The sequence below is a fragment of the Chamaea fasciata genome, unplaced genomic scaffold (assembly GCF_029207755.1).
Source record: "Chamaea fasciata isolate MVZ Bird 193981 ecotype frontalis unplaced genomic scaffold, bChaFas1.0.hap1 SCAF_9, whole genome shotgun sequence".
Lineage (NCBI taxonomy): Eukaryota > Metazoa > Chordata > Aves > Passeriformes > Sylviidae > Chamaea > Chamaea fasciata.
In genome coordinates, this window is record NW_027094094.1 from 34,101,321 (window position 1) to 34,126,800 (window position 25,480).

General features: G+C 40.7%; 2 protein-coding genes across 5 annotated transcripts in view; one reads left to right on the plus strand and one right to left on the minus strand.

The window, feature by feature from the left end:
* The window catches only part of LRRTM3 (leucine rich repeat transmembrane neuronal 3), a 77,372-nt gene extending 67,702 nt beyond the window's left edge, over window positions 1-9,670 (plus strand). For 2 of the 3 annotated variants that reach the window (XM_066191824.1, XM_066191823.1), the window contains one exon: window positions 8,107-9,670. In XM_066191824.1, the coding sequence (XP_066047921.1) occupies window positions 8,107-8,316 (210 nt within the window). In that variant the 3' untranslated portion in view covers window positions 8,317-9,670. The remainder of the gene's footprint in view (window positions 1-8,106) is intronic. The other variant, XM_066191825.1, reaches the window with a different exon arrangement.
* The window catches only part of CTNNA3 (catenin alpha 3), a 407,433-nt gene that overhangs the window by 292,148 nt on the left and 89,805 nt on the right, over window positions 1-25,480 (minus strand). The window lies entirely within an intron of this gene.

The following is a 25,480-nucleotide window of genomic DNA, read 5'->3' on the forward strand; positions in this document are numbered from 1 at the left end:
CCGCAGTAGCATTTTGGCATCATCCAAAGGGGGTTTTTTAAGATATATGAAAATGCTCTTGTTCCAACCATTAGAAAATATCAATATGCTAGTTATTCAACCAAAGTGCAATGGTAGCTAACTGGGGAATTGGTTTTTTGCCTATTTTGATTATTCTTTGAAGAGATTATCATCCACTCCTCTTTGAGCAACACAAACCCACCTCACAGAACAAAGGAAGGAAGGATGCAAGAAGAAAACCTGGAATTCTGCGCAGCGTGTATTACATTTTCAAAGAGAACAGCTGCATTACACAGTGCAAAATAGACTTCAAACAGAAAACACTTCCTGCAATAAACAAACCACTTCAGTTTTAGCAAATTATTAAATCCCAAGGGAATCTGTCTGTATCTTTCAACTAATTTAAAGATTTACATGCAAAACTCAGCATGTGGGGCAGATCTGGATTTGAGTCAGGTACTTCAAGGGACTTTGAGACCATAAAAATCAGCAAATGGATTAAAGCAGTCTCAGTATAGGCTTTCCATCTCTGACAGGTATGCCTGGATTAGTCACTGGAGTAATATTACTCATATTTTAAGCTGATGCAGGCTGTGAATGTTAGATTTTTAAATAATTTGAGAACACTGTGCACAAAGCGACTCCACTCCACAGAAACAAACAGTTTGAAATGTAAAGAGGAATTTCTATTGCGGCATGCCTGGGACTGAAAGCCCGTGATTGACGTCCTCATTGTTCATGAGCAGTTTGCTATGCCCAAAGAGGCACTTTGATGTTGTGCCTTGAAATGATCTGCACACACCAGACAGCTCGAGGTGTGCTTTGGCTCAGCACGGCACCCCAAAAGGAGGACAGAGAGGCACCAGAGAAGGGGAACTGAGGGATTGGAGGGAGGCTATTGTTTGTGGGTTTAAACCCTTCTTACACACTTCCTAATCTGGACTTGAGATTTTCATGGGAGTATCCCTGATGCTGTATCACTGACTGCTGAATGCCTCAAATTCCCTGGCAGTCAGCTGGGAGTGCTGGGACAGGAGCAGAAAAACGTGACTGCAGCCCCCTGCACCAGCTGAAGAACATCCTGCCTGACACACAGGGAGCTAACAGAATTAAGCATGGCTGCATCTGCAGGAAGGGCTTTGCTGAGGCAGTGTCGTGGCTTCAGCTACCAGAACACCGTGGGCAGGATTCTGTCAGCTGCAGCAGGATAATCTGTCCTCCACAAATATCAGGGGAAAAGCATCAATAACATCAGCTTTTGGTTCTTTTTGTGGGTTTTTTAACTGGTACCCCATTTTAATCTCAAGGTACCTGCAATACAGAATACGAATGAAACACATAGCTTGTCTTCAACTCAGTTTCTGCACACTAAACTTTGGGAAAATCAAGCTGGCAGAGTAAATAAGGCCTCCTCCTTGCTCTCAGACACAATACAAGTCCCTCTTCCCCTCAGATCTATAAATCTTGTGGCCCAGGCTTATGATATCCCAGGGTAGCCCACTTTATCCAAACACACATGCACGAGTCATCAGCTCATTCCATTAGGCAAGGATAGCTCATGCAGCCCTTGGCAGGATCAGCCTTTGGACAGCCCGGAACCACCATCACAGTCCATGCAGCAGCAGAGCTGTTTCAAAGGCTGACAGCTGATACAATTCAGAACCCCAGAGTGTGGTTTCACCGTTTGTCTCAGCACCACCAGACTCTCCTGTGTCTGAAAGCCTATTTTGGGATATAGCATTTAAGGGAAGAGAGCATCAGGGCATCTCAGTGAGACGCAGCCAAAGACACAGCGTAGACGGCAAGGAAAAGCAAAGGTGAACGAGATAATAGACTAATGGCAGCCAACATCAATACGACTGGAAAATGGAGGGCTTACACAAATTATTAATATAGTCAGTAATAAGAAGGATTCTTCTTCCTTAAGACAGAAATAGAGGGAAAACTACAAAACAAAGCAAGTAAGAAAGGTTAAGATTTGGAAGGTACGAGAGGGAAAGGGCAAAGCATAAAAAGGAAGATGTCGACATCATCGAGTATTTTCTAAACCTCCTCTTACTGGGGTTTTAATAACTTCAGCTTTCACTAAATTCAGAAGCCTTAACCTTCACAGTTAGACACGCAATCTGTATAAAATTTCCCAACTGTTCACACACTGAAAAGTAAAGAAGCAGCTAAAGATTGTATCAATAAAAATACCTTCCTTTTCTTAAGGAAAACTCATGATCTGTGGATTCTTAGTTGTGGTTCTGAACACTCAGAGTAGGTAATACTTCATCTTCTGGTTCATTCAGTGCTGTTTATTCTGCTGCTGTTTTATTTTTCTGTAAACGAGCTTGATGAAAAGTAATGAGATTGCCTGTTACAGTACTTAGGGGATATGAAAATTGCCTGTTACATTAAAATAATTAGAGAAGAAAATAAGATCCTATTAATCGCACTCTACAGAAGCCTACCCAAGGTATGCGATCCCATCCTCTGAGGAGTACAAAATATTCTACTTAAAGCCCACCGATGGCCCAAACAGTTCAACTATCGACCAAAGCAGGAACAATTCGTAAAAATCTGTGAGGATAACTGCAGTGGGTGTTGTAAATGATTGGATATTGCACCTGGCAGCCTTCAGTGGGTTTTGCTCATTATGAGAAATCCCCCTGATAACCGTGCACAGATGTTGCTCTCCAGAACCCGAAGTGTGCCCGTGGGTTTGTGGAAGACGTGCTGCATGACCAGGCCCCAGGCTCTTTGGCTGAACAAGGCACCCTGATGGTCAACTAAGCCTGGCTTGGACGAGTTTAGAACAACTTTAATTCACTCTTTGTCCTACTTTGTGATACAAGAGGTTTTGATTTAAGGGAAACAACCCTAACCATGAAACAAATCTGCAACATAAATCCAAATAATTTCATTGATTTTCTTCTTAGTGCTCTAGAACTTTCCGAGGAGAAGGGGAGGGGGAGCACTGCCCTCTTCCAGGGCTTGTCCACACGACTTTCCAAGTGTGCATGTACAATACACACACGTTACCTACACGTGTGGGTTAAACACACATTCTGGGGCATCCCTACAAATTCACTCTTCAAAGGCGTCTTTTTTTAATGTGCTTTTATTCATACAACTCCCTCGTATTTCAAGGTAACCTATTGATTGCGAAACAGAGATTAGAAATTTAGAAATGGAAATAATTATAACTAAGATACAGTATGATGCTCAGGTCCTCCAAGCTGCAACAAACCTTCCTAAGACAAAAGATAGCTCTCCTTTTCCACATGCAACTAAAGCTGGCTAAGCAATACTTTGATTTGAGTCCATCATCTATCCAGCATCTAAAGTAAAAGCTTTATCTGTGTTGATTCACTTCTAGTCCCACAAAGTTCAGCGCTGCTGTTTTTAAATGACACCTCAGTAATTACGCCTTCAGAGCCTATCTAATAAACACCAAGTTTTGCATACAAATTAAAAACAAATGAGAAGCCTAAAAAGGTTAGTGCTCTGTTAGATACAGATCTAATTGCAATAACATTTTAGAGCTACTTTAGGATAATGTACACCTCTATTAAATATTATGAACCATATTTCAAGCAACTGAATGGATTAATTCTTATTTAGCCACACACTCTCATACCTACTGCCTTAATTCACTTTACTACATTAGAACTTGAAGGACTGCTATTAAAAAGAAACAAAAATCCAAAACTGCAGGTTGTTCAAATTAAAAACAAAATAAAACAAAACCAATCAACAAATAAAAACCCACACAACCAAAAGAATTAACACAGACCAATTAAAAAAAAAAAGATATTTACTTTGTCAGGCAGAAGAGTATTTATAACTTGTTCATTTTTTCTAACATTATTAAGCAAGCATAAGTGTCTAACTGAAAAAATGTAATACATACTCCTTTCCAAGTCAAGCATGCAATTAGAGCTAATCAAGACACAAGTTGTTCTCATCTTATAAATGTCACATTCTTTGCAGGAAGGAAAGATCTTAAGTAAATATCACCTGTTCAAATTTTAGGAAAATTAATAACATGCAAGACAAAATGTCCAGCAACTAGGAAACCATGGCTCATTATGTCATAGCCTGAACCCCAGTGTACTGAATCAGTGAAATACGAAAACATTTTCCTTCTGCTTTCTCCTCGTCCTTACCATCCTCTTAAAATAAAGAAGAAGGGGCTTAGCAGCTGTTAGCAGCTGTTCACTCTGGAATTTAAAAAGCTGGTAAAAGTGACTGTCAAAATTAGTACATGCAAATTGCTGAAAAATTTTTCAATTCCTTCTACTTCAAGATATCAAATCTACGTTGGCATAACAACAACAACAACAAAAAAATAGCCTGGTTTTTCCATGGAATCCGTCGGTGGTTGAATGCTCTTGGCACTCTCTTGCAACCATCAGAAAATAGCAGATTACTGTTCAAGTGTCCAACATTCAAAGCAAAGCTTCAGAAGTTTTGGTCGATGTTTGTCAGGGTGATTTTTACTTTTTTTTTAATGCCATCCTCCCTTTCCCAGGGATTGTGCTGCATCATAAATAGCTAAAATGTTATGTTGAACACTGAACAGGAAAGATTACTACTACAGATGGACTATAATTCTAAGCATGCACTTAGTAAAGATTTTTGTAGCATCAGTATAAGCCTAGGGCATTCAGCCACTGAAACAACTGAAGTCTGGACACAGCAGCTACTTCAGTAAGAGGTTATTTTGTTTATACTGCCATGGAGACAGTGGGTCCTCCCCTTGAGAGTCACTCACGTGACAGTTTAAAAGACTTACAAGGATTTCAGGTTCCTCACCTGCCCTTTGCTTCCTCCCTCTGGTCTTTCTCTGCCATGAATGTCCGATGTAGTCTGACACAGCAGTGGAGGTTGGGCACAAAACACCTGCTTGGATTCAGTTGCATTGTTTCTCACAGTGTGGGAGCCCAAGTTAACCACAGGTGAACATGCTAGGATAGGAAAATTGCCAAAGCCAAGCAGGACAGACGAAACATTCCACGACTGTGCAGCAGAAAAAAAAGCAAGAGTTCCTCAGTGTTGAACATTTGTACAATACAGGCATGCCCTTTGAAGAGAAAACACAATTCTCCCTCACCAAGAGGGCAGTAACATTTGTGTGAAGAACAATTTTGCTGTTCAGTGAAAGCTATTCTTGCAGCTTATACTTTTGGTAGGTTTGTAATGACAGCCTGAACTGAGTAGAAAATGATTTTGAGTGAAGCAGGAAAAAGCCCGAAAAAAAATCTTTCCCTTTGCATTCAACTCCTCCGTGCCACTGCCAAGGAAAACTGGCTGAGTTGATACCTGTCCTCAGGACATCTACTGCTGAAGTTCTCACCAGCTGACCCAACAATACACTGCCCTTTACCAGGCCTTCAGAATTTGGACTTGGAAAGGTTGAAGTATGTAAACACGAAAGAACCAGCTAAGAACTGAAAAGTTTGAAGGAAAACAGAGATCTTTAAGAGCGACCAGAGAGCCCCGCAGCCGTCTTTTGCAGCACTTTCAAGGGACAATTCAACCCGAGGCGTTCACTGCCTTACAGCATGGCCTCCTCACAGTGCATGCAAATTACCACAAAAAGTGACTTCTGGTAACTTTACCCCCACAGCTGAATTACTTCGTGGTAGGGGAGCCAGAAGGATCTGAACTCTAAATCCATGACCATCACAAATTGGCTGTAACAGATTTATCTGTTCCTTTAACAGAAGTTTAAGTATCTCCCCTGTTTCACAGCGCAGCAGTTTTAAGTAAATAAGTGCTTGAAGAAGCAGATAATGAAAGAAAAGGGACAAGATGATAATCAGGTATTTTCTTTTCATAACTGGCTATCAGACAGCTCTACGGCATTCTAGAGAGAAATTAAGGGACTTGTTACATGCAAGACCTGCCTAAATCACAGGAAAAACTTAAATACAGGGGTACAGAGGCAGGAAATGTAAATGTAGATACAAAACATTATAGCCCTGCCCTAAGACTCCTTAAGAAAAAAAAAAAAAAAGTCACAGAGACAAGTTGATGAATGGTGAAATCACAGGTTTGTTCTGAGGTTCATTTGAAATAACAAGAATCTTCCCATGGCCACAAATGAAGTATTTCATTTTGATTTGTGCCCATAAAAGCTGCATAGTTCCCTGGTATGTATTACAAGGGCCTGCTTTTTTTTTTTTTAATTGAAGGCAACTGCAAAACTTGTACATGGAAGAGATGAAATCCTCACATACTGACTATGTGCTAATAAAGCACATTCCCGTGCCTATTCTGTATATGACATTGTCATTACACGGTAATTCTGTACATTTTCAGAATGACACATCACAGCTCCATCATCTCTATTGCTTCCTTCCTTCAGCTCATTTTATTTTCCTGTTTCAGTGTGGTTCACTGATTTTCATCCCTCCCCTTACTTGTTTTCATCCCTCATGATCATCTGGTTTTCAGCTCTATTTCTGTCATCTTCATGGAAAATATTCCATTGCCCTATGGTAATTTCCCATCATAACATTCTCAAGCCGCTCCAGATCTGTGGCTGTCCCCTTATGCCTTTACTTTCCAAGTTTTCATTTTCAGGATTCTGTGGCTGAGCCTTGAAATCGCCCCAAGATGTTTGAACACCCCATGTCCATGAAATTTTAAAAAAATACCAAAATGCTTAGGCTGAAAATATTGCCTCTAATTCTAAATACAATACATTAAAAAAAAAAAAATGCAATTTTGGGTCTCATGAAAGCACAGCCAAGGTCAAGCAATCACATAAGAACACAGGCACAACAGCAGAAGCTTAATAAATGCTGCAAGGCCTTTGCAAGAACCTTTCCCATCTTTGCCAACTGCCGTGATATTCATCTGGAGCCACGAGCCTTCCCCTCCCCAGCCAGTTCACATCTGTTTGGAAGTAAATACACTTCTGCAGGCTGGGGAAAATAACCCATTTCCTGCAGATCCCTGTAATTGCTACACAGAGACCAGACCCAAATTATCTGCCTCTCTTTTTTTAAATTAAAAAAAAAAAAAAAAAAAGGCATTTTCTTTTTAGTCTGTGGTAACTTTTCAACTGCCAGTGATGATCAAAAGAGAAATGAATTTAAAAAAAAATCAACATCTCAAACACTGGACTGCATTCTTTTCAGTACTGAAGAGAATTATCTTTTTAAAAATTCTGGTTTGCCATACAGTTTTGTAAATACAAACTTTTAGCTGCACTTTCTATGTAAAGTAAGTCTAGAGCTTTACACTTCCTGACTGAAAAGAGAGAGGGTTGCCGGAACTTCCCTCTCACTGCACAGAAATTTAATACTATGCAATGGAATTCATCTTGCAGAACAGGTGCTTCCTTGAATAGAAACTGCAATTTTAAGGCTTCTGAAGTGTAAATCTAAGATAAGCTTGGGCATTCTGATGCTCATCTGAACTTGAACTCCAAACAATATGAAGCTCACATACTGCTGAAAACTGAACACTGCAGTGGGTTTTACTCCAGAATTGCTGTCAAAGATGAGAACCATTGCAATTGCTGTGATATTATTAGAGTATTTACTAATTTCAAAGAACTGGAGGTTCTTCATAACCAGAAATTTAATTGAGACACATCCCACAAGGAATGAAAACAGGAAGGAAAGCTGCAGAGGAGGAGATACAAATAGGAATGTTCCCTGTTTAGTTACAATGCCAGGAGGGTTGAGGTCTCCTTCCCCAAGCACTTCAACAGTAGGAACCCTCTCATCCCTATTTCCAAGCAGATCAAAGGTATCACACTCACTGACAAATTCAAACCACTCACTTGAAAAAGCATTTACATTTCATTTGCAGTATTTCCTAAACTGAGTGATTACAGCTGAGGTTAATTACATTCTAAAGATCATTTAACTTGGATCACATCTTAATCTTCTCAAACACACTCAAGCACAAACGTAGCCCCGGGCCTCAGGCTGCAAGGTGGTGAAGGTCAGGGGCCAGGTGAGGAGCAGGCTTTGGGGGGAGAGGAGTGGGCAGAGGGATACAGAGAGCAGACAGTCTGGTTCCTCGACATCCAATTCAGGCAAGTTCCATTTGGTCCTGTCATTTGGTAACTGGCAGCTTTCCCCTTTGTTCCTGCCCTAGATCCCACTGTCCATGAACGTGTCGACGTTTCTGGCTTACGACCAGCCCACGCTGAGCTACTGCGGGGTGCACCACGAGCTGCTGGCCCACAAGCCCTACGAGGCCAGCGGCCAGGAGGAGGCAGGGGACGCCGGCCTGGAGCCCGAGCTGGACCTGAGCACAATCACCACGTCGGCACGGATCAAGGAGCACGGCCAGCAGCTGCCTTAGGGGGCCGCTGGCTTCGGGGGGTTCCTGTAGCAGAGCCTGCAACCAAATCCTATGTAACGCTGTGGACACCAGTGAGAAGACTATTCTGTGGAGTCTAGGATCCCTGTGCAAATTAAAAGCAAATCACAAAGATTAATTGCTTCCAGTCTACAATTTGTAATTAGTTCAGTTGTGCAGTATTTTTTTGACTTCAGAGTATGACCCTTGAAGTGAATCTTTTTTCAAAACTCATCCTACCTACCTGTATAAACTGTACAGATGTAATGTATTTTTCATATTGTAAAGTTTCAATTACCAAGAACAACTGGTATGTACAGTACCATAATTTAATTACATCTTACTTTACAAGCTTCAGTTTCTAAAGCTTCAAATTAACAAAAGTTACTTCTTGTGCTATTAAGTTACTCTGTTTTGTAGGGATCATTTTGTTACTGCTTTTGTGCCCAGACAACTTTAATCTAAAATTCTGTCCTTTGCAGAATATACGCCATTTTTACTGTGTTTAATGTGTAGAATTTTATCTACTGGTTCCAGAGGGAGGGTTTAACTATTCAAACTTCTAAGAAATATATAGCCAAGTTTTCCTAGAAATTAAAATTTAAAAAAAAAAAAATCTCCTCAAACTTACCTCTTGCCTTGAAATACAGCCTGATTTTTAACAACAAAGCTTGGTTATGCAACTGTTAGTCAAGGCTGATGATATTATATTAAGTCTCACTGTTCTGCAAGACAGTACAGGAGACTTCAACAGGCAGCTACAAAATCTGCTGATCTGCTGTGAGAGTCTGACAAATCAGGCATTCGTATTTCTGCTTAAAGACAAAGGGGTCCAAAACCTACTTCTGTCACAGGCAGCTGCTGACAGAAGTGGCAACAGAAACAAGCCCTTATACTACTCCTAGAATGTAAAATGTTACTCAAAAGAAACATCCACTTTGCTGAAAAATGTAGTAGTTCTGAACAAATGGTAAAAGTTTACAGTCCTTTAACATAAAGCAAACAAAGAAGAAACCCCAAAACCCTTAAAGAAAAAAAAATTAATGTAGTATTAAGTCTTTAACAATTACTACATTGCTTATTTGTCTATCATTTAGTATCTGGATTGAAGCATTCTTATATCCCATTCTTTGGTTTTAAATATTCAAGACTTCTCAACACTGTATGAGAGTAACTTTTTATACCACTACCCACTACCCTGTAATCATAAAAGATTACAGAAATTAGGAAGACATTATATCATGCTGACTCTGTGAAAAACAAAATGGGAACACAAGCCTTCCAAAATATAGGAAAAAAAGAGTTTCATATGGTGAAGCAACTTTTTTATAATAAAGAGAAATTATATAACCACAAATCTATTTTTCTGGATCTTTATCCCACCATATTTTCATGTAGCTTCAAAGCAGAAGAGTGAATTTTAAAATTACAGGGCAACTGTTTGTACCAAACAAGATGAATAGAAGGAAAATTAGCTTCAAAAATTGGTAACAAATCAATCTGCATTCAGTACCTGTTAAGTGGAAACAAGTGTCAAAAGAGAATACATTGTACTGCTTATTTATTAGCACTCAGATTTTGTAACGTATTTTGCATAAATTATTTCCTCTTCAAAACATGAACTGTCTTTTTAAGACACCCTCTTAAACCTGCACACTTCAGTTCCGTATCTCTTCACTGCTTCTGGAATTCCTGGCCACCTTCCACAGTGCTGGAATTTTCCTACCACGGTTTGAGAGTACACTTTGCTGATTGCCCACTGCCGTCAAACATGCAGGAGTCGCTCTGGAGCCCATCAGCTTTCGGGCTGCAGGAAGAAGTTACCTCAATCCCTCCACAGCTGCGTTGGAGGTTTAATGTTTTGGCATTCTGGCCACTGGAGCAGGCCTGAGCTGGAAGGAGCAAATACCACCCTCCCAAAAAGTCATTTCAGTTGTTCTTACCCAGTCCTTCCTATGCTGTACTCCGAGCCACTGCCCTCAGGTATTGATGGCGCGTGAACAAAGTCCTGGCACTAATGGAGCTACTCAAAATGCCCAGGTGTTCAAAGGTTCCATGTATTTCCTATTCATGGAGAACTGTCTACCATGAGCATTCCAGTGTTGGACACTAGTGGGTTTAGACTGGGGAACATGAGAAAATACTTTCTTATGCAGAGACACAGCAGGATTTTGATGTATCTGCTTAAAGAGGTAGGTAGATATTCTGCTGGATAGATATTGACATACACACCGACATTTCCCCTTTTCTCTTCCTCAGTCATGAATCAAGGACCCCAGTTCCAGACCCACATGTCACAGGACAAATGGTAGAAGCAGAGTCACAAAATTATCCCCTCACAGGTTCCTCATGCTCTCACAATCACTTCCCAGGCGTTTGAAACACCAGGCTCTCTGTAAGCCCAGCAGGCCACTCCGGGGCTCTGCAAGATGGATCCAACATCAGGGCCCAGAGCAGCACAGGGTACGTGCTCAATCCCAGACTATTAGAACATGCCTTTCCGTACATATTCAGCGGATACCCTTGTTTTTAATGGACTACATCAGCCTGAAACTTGTTATTCTCACTAAGATGGATGTCTTCAAGAAGGCTAAATGGCAGGTAGGTGCCTTCTCTGAAAGATCCTCACCGCAGCTTAGGCTAACCCAGAAAAAGACTCTCTCCTGAATTCTGACCTTAGCCTGTGTACACCTGCTTGCCAACAGATTGCTGCCAGCTGTGTTGTGATTCTGGCTGCACAGGAGCAGTTAATGCTTTTGTTCTGTGCATAAAACAACACAGCATCCCTAGAAAAGCCCCAGCCTTGTGGCTAAGTTAGCAAGAAGAAAGGAGTCTGGGGGTTCAGGTACTTGTTAAGAGGGGGTCACTTCCATGTGCCGTTTCCTTCTGCAGTAAGAGCCACACAGCAGGAACAGGAGCAGCCAAGAGCATCCATCTCTGTCAGTTAAGTGACACCACACACCCTGGTAGGTTCTCTTACCAAGGAAAGGCTGGGGGAAGTCATTACACTTGCAAAATACAGACCGAGACACAATATAACCTCTAGCAATAGAAAACCCCAGACAATTTTAAAAATAAATCTAGCTCCAAGCAACAATTCCCACCATCATCCATCAGTGGATCATGCTTGTACAGCAACGCCCAGGGCTGAAACACCCATTAGCAAAGCAAGCCCAAGCATCTGACTGGAGGTCCTGTCTAGGGAAAGGGGTGTATGGATAGATTAATGACTAATTTGACAAATTCCTGCATGTATCTCAAGGTGGTAAACAAAAAAATAACAAACACCATCTATACAAGAAAGCAAATGACTGGTTCAGTTAAAAGTTATAAAAATTTGCAGTACAGACTATTCTCAAGGGGTCTGAGAGTTACCAATATCATAAAAACCCCAAAACATACACAGTTTTCAGACATACATCATAAATATCAGACCTCTTTTGGCAGCACACGACAAATGGAAAATGCCAGCCTCAGAAGTTGAAGTGTACTAGGCTTGCTCTACTCAGAGTCCCTCCATTTCTCTCTTTCTCTTTCAAGGCATGTTTCATCTCTTATTACTTCCAATCCTCAGACTGGACACTTGAACACAAATTGTACAAAAACCGTAACATGAAGGCTTAAAAAAAAACAAAACAGAAGTGCAAGGGCAACACCACAATCTGAACTGTAATGCTGGATATTGCTACAGTAGCAATGAAGGTCCTCAAAGACGGGGAATGTAATTAATGACATGATCATGTACAGTGTCACACACAAGCAGCTGGATTCAGTTCCCAGCTGGGGTAGCAAAAACAGTCTGCTGAACAGGTGAAAAAGCACAGCTTGACTCATGTCCTGCAGCCTGACCCTCCTCTCTGGAGGGACAGGTCCTTCTGCTCCACAGTTTTGCACAGGTCTCAGGGCCCTGGGCTTCCCAAAGGCAAATGTAACCTGTGAAGCCTGAGTATAATAATGGCTTTACCTGTTCACACCAGAGGTACACCCAGCCTTGATAATCTGCCTCGCACAGCAGCTGAGAGGGGAAACCCAAAAAACTACCGACTGGGGCAAGCACACAGCTGCCGGTCCCTGGAAAGCCCCCACAGATCCCAGCTCTGTAGGTCAGGGACATCCTGAGCCAAACGTGGCCTCACGCCAGTCCCCCTCTGAAGGTGCAGCACAGCAACTGGTAACATTTACCACTGCTGCAGCAAGGACATGGACTCCAACTAGAAAAGCTGCCTCTCCTTGTTCTGGAAGCAATGAATGGTTTCCATTTTCAGCACAGGAACACGACCGTCGCGTAATTAATAACGGCACACTGCCGACTTCCAGGGAGCATGACTAACATCCCCTCAGTCACCTGGAGGGCAGACTTCATCCGAAACCTGGGATTTCTCTTAGGGAGACTGGGGGAGTGTGGATCTTGTAATCAAGATTCAGCTAACCGGAAAGGAGAAGTGCCTTTTCCCAGGTTTCTCAAGTCCATCACAATAGTAAACAAAAAATAAACGTCCTTGTCAGAAGTATTGCAAACATTTTTCAACACAGAAAGATACTTATCAAGCTCTAATAGGTACAAATTTGACCATAATGATCCATACTTAAAAGCAGATGTTTTTTTAATTCCTAAAAAAAATTCTAACATTTGAGTGAATTAATAGCTCTATTATAAAATAACAAGGCCAGGCTCCATTTTATTGTTCTACCTAATTACAGAACCTGATTAATTTCAGTTATAAAGTTTCAGAATAAGGTGAACATAATCAGAGTTCATGATTAATGTTACTCTAACGATCCCCCAAGAAATTAACATTTTACCGCTAGAACTTTGCCAAGAATTCTTATGTAAGCTGAAGCGCAGTGTGTGCAAGTGTGAAAATCCCACATGGCAGGGAGCTTCTATTCCGCTTGCTACTCGATCACCATCATTTTGGTTTGTAAATGACCCGCTCTGAGAGCTGCCTCGTTAGACGGCAACCACAAAGGAGCGCCTGCTGGGGGACAACAAATGAGCCGATGGCACTCAGCTCAGCACCCCCAGCCCCCTGACACTAAAGCTCCCACACATTCCCAACAGGGCACACTACAAAGTCACACCACGACAGACGCCACACTAATAATATACAAATGAGCATTAATTAGTGCTGCATTAGGATGGCACTGCTTTGGATTAACAGTAGCGTGTGCTGATTGCCTTATTAATTGCCTTAGGTCAGCTGACATGAACTGGATGCATGGTGTCCTTATAAACACCAGAAGAATTCAGTGTGCAGTTACACAAGAGTAATTTTTTGCCAGCTGTCATAGAGAGTATTTCCCACTTTGTATTCCCTAAGACACAGACTTTTAAGGTGGATGCATTTCAGCAATACTTCTATCTACAATCCAATCATAAAGTGAGTGCTTCAGTGAAACATTTCAAAGACCAATAATTTAAACATTGTAATACACTAATTCTGTGTTTCTTAGAGAACAAAACCTCATCAGCTTTTGCTGAGAATACTAATTAAAAGAAAATGATGTGTCTCTGCAGCCCTGCGCACTTCAATAATTTCAGCAGTTTCATACAAGAGTGTGTCATAAATGAGGCATGGAAAGCCATTAACTGAACAATTCATATTGAATAGTTTGTTATAATTTATGCTTTCAAAAGAAATAATGAAAGTGATTTATTTTTCTAGTAATAATGATGCACCTCCCTTTTATGTCTTGCTGTTGGTAACTTTATTTTTAAAGAACCTGTAAACTTGCACAATTAGTCCAGCCTCCACTGCCCAAGAGCCTTATTCTCGTTGTCAGGAAAGGAAAAAAAATACAGCTATCAATGGTGTATCTGAATATGCAAATAGGATTCATGAACAAGATGTATTTTTGTCTTCTGCTTCAGCATTAGCTACACAGTTCCTACTTCTCTTTGCCTTCTGCAGCCTAGCTCTTTGTCCCAAGTTCAGCTATCACAACTGGGACTGTCAGCAGTAAAAGAGAACTGCTCAGACTGAGATCCTGGAGGGAAATGCCTCTCAGGTATCCACCTCCAGAGCCGAGCAGCTTTGCTGCCAACCAATCACATGCTGAAGCTTGTCTGACTCCTTTTCTTCATCACTAGCTCTAGCAAATATAGATTCATAAATATAATAATGCTAGAATATGCTAATAAAAATCAACCTTTTTTGTTTTCATTCTACCACTACACAAGGTGGTGCAAAGTTTTGGTGGTTTTACATTCTGTTTGTACATGGTTAAAGCCATGAAGAGGTATGATTAACAAATGTCAGTATGAGCTGCCCTAATCCCACTTTCATCAAGTGACTACAAGAGAAACTTTACAAGTTTCCGGAAGGGAGGAACACGATGCCTTCCCCATCTCAAAGCAAAAACAACTGTGTAGCTGTGTCCCGTTCTACCGTAAAAGCGGGAGTCAAGGAGGATTCTTTAGATCAATTTCTCAGACGAAAATAAAGCTCAAACGCGGGCAACACTATATCTGAGAAACATCTATTGATACAGAAAACAAAAAAAAAAGGTAAGTGTTCCTAGTCAAGGGCGATAGTGTGCTGAGAGAGGCTTTCTCTGCTGCCAGGTGAAGCCTCTCCGCGACAGGGACACCCACACAGTCTTCACAGTAATCTTTCACCGCGTGGGTAACATATGGTGAGGCGTAAATAAAAACTAGATTGGTTCCTCTCAAGGTGCTTGTCTAACTTCTTTAAACCTCTTCAGTCTCTGGGGAACACAGTATCTACATCAACGGAATGTAATTCCTGATAAAATTTGCTTTGTAGTCCTGTCTCCTGCCTGGCTTAAATAGTCACTTCAACGCTCCCTTCGTCCTGAAGCTTTCCTCCATTTCTTTATTTCCCTGAGTAACTCCTTGACTGTACAGTCTCGTGGAAGATACCTGGATGCCGAAGGGGCAGAAAGATGTGCCCGTGTTCTGCACTGCGGAACCCATCTGGCGGTTCAAATGTGAGGACCTGCCAGCCTCCTCTCCCACACACACATGCCCTGGCATCCCTTCACTCCTTTCTTCCCTACCTGCATGCATTTTGCCTCAGGAATCTTGAGGCTCCGCCTTTACTTCAGCAAAGAAATTAAAATACCCACCGAAATAAAGAATTGATTTAAGATAATTTATACTGCTAAATTACATTCTAAGATTCCTTCCTGTAATATGCAAGTATCTTATTATAAACCACAATTATTCTTTGAAAAAAGTTAGGTTTTTTTTCTTTTGCTTCCCAGAAATAAGCATTAATGACCTGTTTTGAGAGTTTGTGTGTAAGTTTTTCTTTTACAAAATAAGGAGGGAGGAGGGGAATTTATGAGGGGGCATTGTTAATGCCACAGAAATACAATAGGTACCAAAAAAAGACTCACACTGCTGGCTAAAACTTAAAGATTTAAATGCAGAAATAATTCAGCATTACTCCTGAGAGAGGATGTAAAGAAAGGAGCTATAAATACTGTACATGCAACTAAGTTATGCTGCAGGAACAAAAAGAATATATTTTAAAAATTTATATGGACCTCAAAGAGAAGATATTTAAGGCTGGTTTTTAAAAGGAGCTACAGGCTAACAAGGCACAACATAAAACAGAAATGAGAAGGATTAAATTTAAGTCTGGACAGGATATACACAGACAAACCACTTCAGAATGGGATCTGCCTTTCCCAAAGTGAAAACCATTTCCATTTTCTGTAGTACCAATTATGTCCTTTTCATGTCAGGAATCAGTAGGATAGTATCTGAATGTAAATCAGTAACAGGGATAAAAAAAGTTGGCCTTACACACATGAACTAAAAGAAGTAACTGACCCCAGGAAAAATGAAAAAAAAAAAAAAAAAGACAGACCCAGATCTGCAAAACTGCTCAGGGAGGCAAATAAATATGATGAAGCTCTAACAGATCTATATTAGACCCTCAATCAAGTGCTTTTATCTTAAAATAATTTTGCTAATGGCCTCTTTCACCTAAGAGGACTTCAGAGAAACCAAGGGGAGTGGAAAAGTAAATCAAAGGCAGAATTATTAATAAATAATTATATATGTAAAGACACCAAAGCATTGCTCTTATGAATATTAATTCAATTAGACGGGGCAGTAAAGACATACCATGCTGCCCATCAAGAGGTGATCACTGGTCTGCTTCAGTGTTGTGTTTTTCCATTAACATCACAGTTTTCTGGACTATCAGTTAATAAAGGTAACACTGGAAAATCATTCAAAAATAAGAAAGCATTTTAAGTACAAAATCTTTATTACAATATCGCAGCACCAATGGTTAACTAAGCTGAAATAGCAGGAGCTGCTTTATAAGTTCAGTGTCTGACAGAAGGGGTTAAACACATCAGCAATGAAGCATGAGAGGAAATGGGGAACTCCCGACAACAACCCTTGGGAATCTTACAGTGACTTCTCGCCCAAAGCCAGCATCTCCATTAGAGCTGTCCTAAAACAAATCAGCATTTCACCGAAAAACATCCGTAGGGAAAACACCCAAGAAGGTAAACAAATTCGTTCCATCTAAACAGGAGAAGGGACAGATGTGTGAAATGGAAAGAAAGGAGGGAAAACCATAGAGATGCTGATGGAACAGGAAGATCCCAACAATTCAGTGAGGAAAGACTTGACAGAACTGTAACTGTTCATCATGGTAATGGATTGAGGTAAGGAAGGAAACAGGAAGCCACGAAAATGGGAGGGCACAAATCCAGTTGCTCCTTCACAATGGCTGGTCTGAAAACAAATGGGGCAGGGGGGTGAACAAACAACACCTGCATCCAAGGAGCTGCCCACCTCACCTGCCAGGGCTGTAAAAGAAGGTGTCTGTTACATCAGGACAGCACCGTGCCAACTGAGACAGACAGCACCCTTCAAACAGATCGTATCACTTCAGCCTGAATACTTCCTTCTGGCTGGACATCTCCAGGTAGATCCATTATTTCCCTTCTGTCTAAAAGAGCTTTTAATTTGCAGCAAAAACTCACAAAAAATTACGTTTAAAAAATGCATTTTTTTGCCCCCAGCAAAAGCGCACACCAAACTCCACAAAATATTCTGCTCCCAAAATTTTGATAAAAGCAAGAGCATTGCGATCAGATATGTGTGATTTAAGGATAATGAAGCAGGTTTTATGGGCTGCAGAATATTATAAATCTTTTCTGATTTCTTTCAGGGTAGAGGGAAAAGGGGAATTCTTGAAGGAAAAGATGATAGATCACATCTGTCTGTGGGTAATAACGCTTCCTATAAGGAGAAATGGCATACTCTGAATAATTACATGCAGTTTGAGGCCAAAAGAGACAGTCTAGTCCTGGTCAGAAATTTCAGCTGCCACAAAATACTTGTAAAAAACGTGTGAGGAAAATAGGATGAATTCTCACTAGTTATCAACAATTTTTCTTTTGCTAATTTGCTCAGCTTCAACACTAGGTCACACCACGATTTCTTCTTTCTGCTTTGCAGAAATTCTTCATTTTTGCATCATAAATGTCAGCAGAAACATCAAAACTACATCACCATTCAAAGAAGGAAAAAAGGGGAGATATAACCAGGACTGTACTGTAACAAAAATACTGAGCATATTTTTCAAATTAAGTTTCTAAGACACTACAATAAACCACAGTGTCCGGCAATATAGGCAAAACCAAAAAAGAACACCATAAAATATTTAATATAGACCACACTCTTTAAAAAAAGTAGTAAGAGCTCCAAGAGCTGAGCTTAACTCCTTGAAACTAGGTGATCCTCTGGTTCCACTGAAGCCAGTTGCAGTTCCACCACTGGCTTTAGAGGATTTGATATTTTCAAGTATTAGGATTTTTGCACTTGTACAGGAGATAATTAGGAGTGAGCACTGGAGATAAGAATGAGAGCTTTGTGCAGCACAGCTGGACACAGGCAATAGTCATAACACACTGGCTGCTCTCATAATTAAATGCTCACCTGTAGCTTTTTGAAGTATTCCCTATACTCAATAAGTATTTGATTAGAGGGTTTCTCCTTCCTTCTCACACTGAAGAAACCAACTCATCCGTGCAGTGATTTAAGGATTTAAATCTTGTGTCACTGAGAAGCAGCTATTGGGAGCCTCCCAGAGACTGCCCCCCTCCTGACCACAGCCTCCTCCACCTTGTCCTTGGGAGAATCAAAAAGCCACTCAACCAGAGCTGTGCTTTATTGCAACACAATTCTGAGAGAGAGACAGCTGTCCTGATGGACAGGAGAAACTGAAAATCAAAGTGTTGGAAGCCAACCCCTCTCTTGCTCATCATGGACCCTTCCTTTCCTGCAAACCTGCTCTCAGGCTAAGAATTCTCAGCAAGGCTTTTGAGATACCATAACTGTATACATGTCCCTCAGGAGCCACAGAAACATTCCCCTCTTTCTCCTCAGTCTCCTCCAAGAGACACCAGGCCCCAGCTTAGGAAGCTCCAGAAGTTTCTCTCCGATGAGCATTTTCAGGTGTTCCCAAAGAAAATGCCTTCTCCCTTCCTCCCGAAAAGCTCCACCTGAGCAAGGGCTGCAGCGGCCAACAAGGAAATTAAGTGACCTTTCTCCCTGCCTCTGAGCCAAAATATAATGCACTGTAACATACAGTAAAGAGTAAACAATTTAATAACAAAAATTATGCTATCGATCACACCATCCCAGAACATCAAAAGTCACATTTTATATCACAGTTCATAGATCAAAAGCACCAGAATAACTTATATTTTTCTTCTCTGTAGTTTCAGGAACTTCAGGCTATTTTCTAGGTTGCCATATGTATGACTTCAGCACAAGCTAACGAGATATTGAGTGAGAAATCATTAGCAGCTGGTCAAGTAAAACCGCTCCATCAATCATTTTCATTTCCTTAATGTCAACAATTCTATTTCAACTCTGGAAAAAAATTGTGTTTTAAACTGTGAAATGCATCACATAAAACAGTGACATTTGACAGTATGCTTTTAGATTCTCAAGTTTATTGTGAAAAAGTCAGTTCGATACATAATGAAGTCATTCTTCCTTTATAACCACCAAACCCAATTGTAGGGAGGAAAAAAAGCTCCTTCATCTAGATCAGGCAAACAAACTACCGTCTATTCCAGAATAAATCCATCATTTTTTACCTAAAGCACCAGTAAACCTTCTGGAAGAACTGCAAAGCTGTCTTGTGTCTTCTATTTACAAACACACGTTTTATGTTGTTCCTGTATTCCAGTCAGTGAAACCAACCCATGAGTACAGAAGGACCTTTCAGGAGACACAGCTTCAACACCGTGCCCTGCTCAGTTTGCCTGGTGCTGGTTTTTGCAGACACAGGTCTGTAAGCAGCTCTCCTACAGGAACTCTCCCTGCCGTTTGGCAGAAGCTCCTGAGGAGTGGAACACTGCAATCAGCCACACAAAATCCCATCACCACCGACACATTTCTGTGCTGGGGACGAGGTATGAGGTGACAGGGTCCTGGGGAGGCACAGGACCAGCTTTTCCTTTCGGGTGTCTGCACCAGAGGCATCCTCCAGCTCTAAGGCTGCAGCTTTCTGATTATCAGAACAGGAGGACTACGGAACACGGCAACTTTCTGAGAAAGAAAGCTCAGATGGCCAAGTGACTGCAGTGACTGCATCCCCTCACCTGTATCCTGACATCTTTCCTTGCCTTCCAGTTCAATGCCTTGCAGCAGCACCTGGGTTTGCATCAGTCCTGGAGAGCCTTCTCCAGAACCCTGGGAAAATTTCCTCCCTTCAAGTTTTGGGCAAGGTCCACTCCCTATGGACACACCAGCCTGGGCAGCCTCCTGCCTCCCAGGTGTCCCCTGGCCACAACGTGCTCCAGGCAGCTTCCTCCCCTGATTTGATTCTAACACTAGGAAATTACTGGGGATTTCTGCCAAACAACCAAGTCATAGAAAGAGCTGGTTGGTTGGGGCTTTTTTTTATAGTGCATATCCATTCTCCTCAGAAAAACACGTTAGTACGAGAGAAAAGCTCACATATTACATTGCACAAATGCAATTCGGTTGCTAAAGTTTTAATCTTGTAGAGCAAAATTCCTATTTTCTATTTCTTGTACTTAAGTTCCAGTTTATGAACAGATTATAGGATGCAAAATGGTTAGGTAGATCCTGAAATATTAAATTTAGATAAATCTTTCTAATGTAGTTACAAATTTGTCAGGATACAAAAACTCCTGCTGATGGGAGAAGCTGAATCATTGTTAAACGTACTATTTTCATGCAAATAGCTCATGAGAAAATAAACTCCTAGTATGCCTGTAACTATTAATAGCTTCTTTTATTAACCAGCCTTCCCCAGATGCTTGAATACAAAACTACAGAAAGGACAGATTATTGTAAAAGCCACACCAAATCTCACTCTAGTTTTGATCACTGCATAGGAGAAGCATTCACTGTAACAAATCTGCACTAATCTGTGGAAAAAAAGAATTTGTAGTAAGAAAATGCAGTGTATGAGGACTGGGAATATTACTTTTATAAAACTGTAAGCCAATAATCAGTGGGGCTTGAGAGGGAGCTCACGGTCACTTTGTGCATCCTGAGCACTCCGAAACAGCCCACATGTTCCCAGCACTGCCAAGCAGATGCTGGGCAGCCCAACCAGTCTCACCTGTGTGCATGGCAAACCCTCCACAGCCTCCCAAGGCAACTGTTCCACTGCTTACTCAGCTACATGGTTTGGGTTTTTTTAGCCAATATTGCACAAATTTTGTGTTTTGCCAATTACTTTTGTCTTTCTCTGAACGGATAGAGAGAGTAACTTAACAGCATAAACCTTACAAAAACCTCTTCCATATCTGAAAAGCACGTAACTCTTCCTAAGTTACACAGACTCCGAGATTCAGAAGGCTGAAAATGACTCCTTTATTTTTGGGATGTGTCTCCCTTTTATACTATTTCACACAGACCAATTGGATTGGTGACACAAAGGCAAACCTCCTCACTCACACTGGTCAGACCAGAGGGACATCAAGAAGAAGTCCCTCCTAGGAAAAGGAATGAATAACATAGGTACAGTTACAAAAACATTTCTCCTGTTTACAGAAAATTCCCTGGGAAAAGAATTTCAGAAAACTAAAACACCTCAGGCATGGAACCAGGGCTACAACTTCCTCCTTTTTAAAGTTCTGACATCCTTGTTTCATTTTATTCCTCTTATCAGTCCTTGTTATTCTCTAAGCTGTGATGCCCAAAATTTCCTACTGAGCTGAGCCCCACTGACAGTTCATTTCATTTCTGATTTTCACATGGCACTGGGAGTTGTGGAGCAATACCAGTGTTAAGCCACAAACCCCTTAACCCCTTATTTGTGCAAAGGAGCCAAGAGCCGTTCTGGCCTAGAAACCATTTTTAAAAATTCTGTGTTTCTGCAGCAGCCAGGCCCCACAGGCCTGAGGGGAAGGCATGGCATTCCCAGCAGTGGCTCCCCAGGAGTCCCACAGGCAATCCCAGGACACTGCTCATTTACTCCACCTCATTTACTTCCTCAGCCACAGGAAATACGAGGACAGTGTCATATTCCTTCTGTTTGCCAGCAATGGATGATTCCAGATTTACAGGCCTACAGATCACTGATAGACTCAGACTCTTCACTACAAGAATAATCTACAGGGAAAAAAAAAAAAAAAAAAAAAAAAACACCACAAAAACAACACCAACCTTTCTTCCTTAATTAGTGGTCAAACAAAACAAAAATCTAAACCCATTTCTCCTGGTCACTTTTTCAGCCTCCCTATTTTACTTAAGTTGTAATAGCTATTTAGGTCTGTAATAGTACTTCACCAGATCTGCATCTGAATAAATGCAAACAAGTAATTTTCATATCTTGCTTTTGCCAATCATATTTCATCCAGGTGCAGGATGAGAAAAAGAGGGCTTACTATTTGCTTATAATTTTATCAGACATCTAAAATGGCGTTGACAATGCTACAGACTAGCTGGAAAACAGAGCAAGAACTGAAGCACAACATCAGAAATCAGGAATACAGCTGGAGATTCTCCAGAGGCATCTTTCTTCTATTAAATTTTGCCAATTTATCAAAAGCAGGATCTTCCATGGAAACAGAGAAAGCACAACAGATCTTCTGGCAAAACACAGGCATATGCCCTGCCAGCTCTGTAAGACAGCCTTGGGACCAAACTCTGCAAGTTTCAGATCTGTTGTTCCCAGTCTTTCTGGGAAGAACTTGGAGGTACCAGTCCCTGAGCAGTCTTGCTCTACAAAAATTCCATTCTTAAAGCTGAGAGAGGCAGGTGTTCCAAGGATCACAATAAAAGAGGAGCCAAACAGCCTCAAGACCTGGCAGCCTTACCCGGGCTTTGTTCGGATTTTGCATGCTCGCTCATATGCAACAGCACTCTGCTTTCCCACTGGGATCCAGGATAATTCATCTTCTCAACAATGTGGTCAGCTGTTCCCCAGCTGTTGAGGAGAGGACGGGTAAGAAACTGCTAACAGCCCTGGCACTGTCTGTCAACATCACCTACAGCATCCCAATGTGTCTCATTTCAAAGTCTTCCTCTAATGTACAGTTGCACAGTTGAACACAGGAAGTGGCTGACAGAATCCAAAACGTTATTAGGCCTCTGGTTTTTCCAATTAGAAACAAGTTTTTCTGATTACTTGAGAGCTAAGCAATAAAACCTCCATTTCCTTGCCAACTGTAGGGCAGATGACAAATGCCATCATGACCTTACCTCCTTCCTTGGCAAATAGCTATGAGTTATTCCACATTTCCTTTACCTACTCGTTACTTGGATTCCTTTGGTTCACACTTTCTACAGGAACTTTGCAAAGTTTTCCCCTATTTCACTTCCTTATTACTGCAAGCAGTAGGCTGGAAATAGCATTATCAAACCGTAATGTTTCTGGCTTATGTGCATCTGCTGTCTCCTGTGTGCACTGCCCATGTGTGCAGGTGCACACTCAGGAAAGGCACGTTAATAATACAGTGCTCTTTTGCTGTATTAAGTAGATAAGAAGCACTAATCAAGCTCCCAGAGAAGAGATTTACCTTGGGCTCCAGTTTTGTTTTCCATTAACTGCTGCCGGGGTGTATGCAATTATTGTATTTCTTATTTTCTCTTATTTACATGGAATAAAAATTGATTATTAGTCTTCATTTCTCCTGCAAAGAGCTAAATACATTCAAGAAAATGAAGGGAGGGATTCCTTTACCGCTTATCTTCTTTTACAGACTGATAATGCCTCCTGTACAATATTAGGGTTTAGAAAAACATTAGAAACATCACTACTTGATAGAAAAGATAATCCTAGATTATTCCTGAGTACAGCTCCTAGTCAAGTAGCTGACTTATCATTTCTTTCCATCTCTGTATAAATTTCCTTTGTTTGTTTCTCCTGATAATGAAACAATGGTTAAAGACAATTAGAATAACCTAAGATAGCAAGGATTTTCCAGTAAATATAGCAATTAGAATAATTTATTTAATGTATTCTACTAAGAACCGCAGCTGTCTGATTCAAGACATTTATTTTCTTAGCATACTCAAAGAGAAAGAAAATGTGCCAGTTGGCAACACAGGCTTAGAAAACAACCACAAGAAGCAGTTCTTGAGAAGAGATGATCTTGAAAGAACTAAAGCACATCTTTTTTATTAATATGATGGGGGGGGTGGGATTGTTCAATTGTTTACTTTGCCAGTCTTCTGTTCATACACATTGGTCACAAATGCAATTATACAAAATTACATTCTTCCTTTTTATTTTACTTAATTAAGTAAAGAAGAGTAGCATGTCACACAGGAACAACAAACAACAACTGGAAATGAATCCACTAAAAGGAAAGCTAAAATAAAAGGGAAGCACCAATAAATGCTGTTTGTGGCCAAAGACCAAGATACGGTTTTGGTTTTTAAGCCTTGTTTTGGTTTTCTTTTCAGAAAGAAGATGGAAATGTGGAATTGGGATTTAGATCTTCAAGTTCTCAATCTCCTTTAAGTCACTGTTTTAAGATCTGGCTGAACAATTAAGACCAAGAACTACAATTTTTCTGCAATACGATACACTACTGATTTAATGAAAAGTGATCATAAGCTATTTCCCATAAAACTCCATTGTTCATTCTTCATAAAAAAGATCAAGAGAAGCTAGGCAAGAAATTAAGTCCAAAAGACAGCTGACAACTATGTAGGTATCTCCATTTTTATCAAAGAGAATTCACTTCTGGTACTACAATTTAACAAGTGCAGCATCTCATAGGTTGCTGGCATACAATATCCTAAATCCAAGTAACTGTAGGAAAAGCATGTGGTTTTAGCCATGCAGTGGACCTCACAGTAATGTGATGAAATTCTTAAGGAGAGCTTTCAATAAAGCACTTCCCAAACGACTTCTACAAGGTGTTTTTTAATAGAGAGGATTCATTACAACAGAATTTAACACAGTAACTATTCTTCTTTATCATCTGAAAATTACCAGAGATCGTTCAAATGAAAGAAACTTTCCTTTTATTGCTTTATGCAATTTCTTGTCCTGGCTTCATTACCTGAATCTCTTTCAATCTTCCATTAGTAAATAATGGGATTTACTGCATATTAAAAGGAGCTGGCAGGGTCATCCAGGACGTTGTGCAAACACTGGAATCTATTCAAATGTTTAGCCTCAGACTCCACAGACGGAAGACAGCAGCAATGGCTGGACATTATCCAGTCCAAGCCACTGCTTCAAGCAGAGCTAACTCCAGCCAGGTTGGTTTGGGTTTTGCATGGGTCTGCAACACCCACATTCTATGAAGAGTTCCCTGAACTATCCAATTATGATGGATCTTTTTAATTAGAACTGTTACATAAACAAAAAGCAACTTCCAAGCTGAAACAGAATGAAATTTAGAAATCTGTTTGGACAACAAGAATCAGCTGCATTGTACCAGAGGACAAAAACCAAGATAAATGCATCTGAAAGAGCAGACTTCAGTAGCATTTCCCTGAAATGGCACCCTGACATTTTAGAAAATGACCAGTCTAATATCCTCTTAAAAAACAGGAAACTGGTTGGGAAAACTCTAATGTATTGAAAACCATTTTCAAGAAACTCTAAAAATAGGAAAATTCTTGTAAACTAAGCAGCTAGATAGATGCTGAGTTAACAAATACTTGATTATTTTTAATGCTTGTTTATTACCATAATCAGAGACTTATTTCATCTTGGGGAGAGCA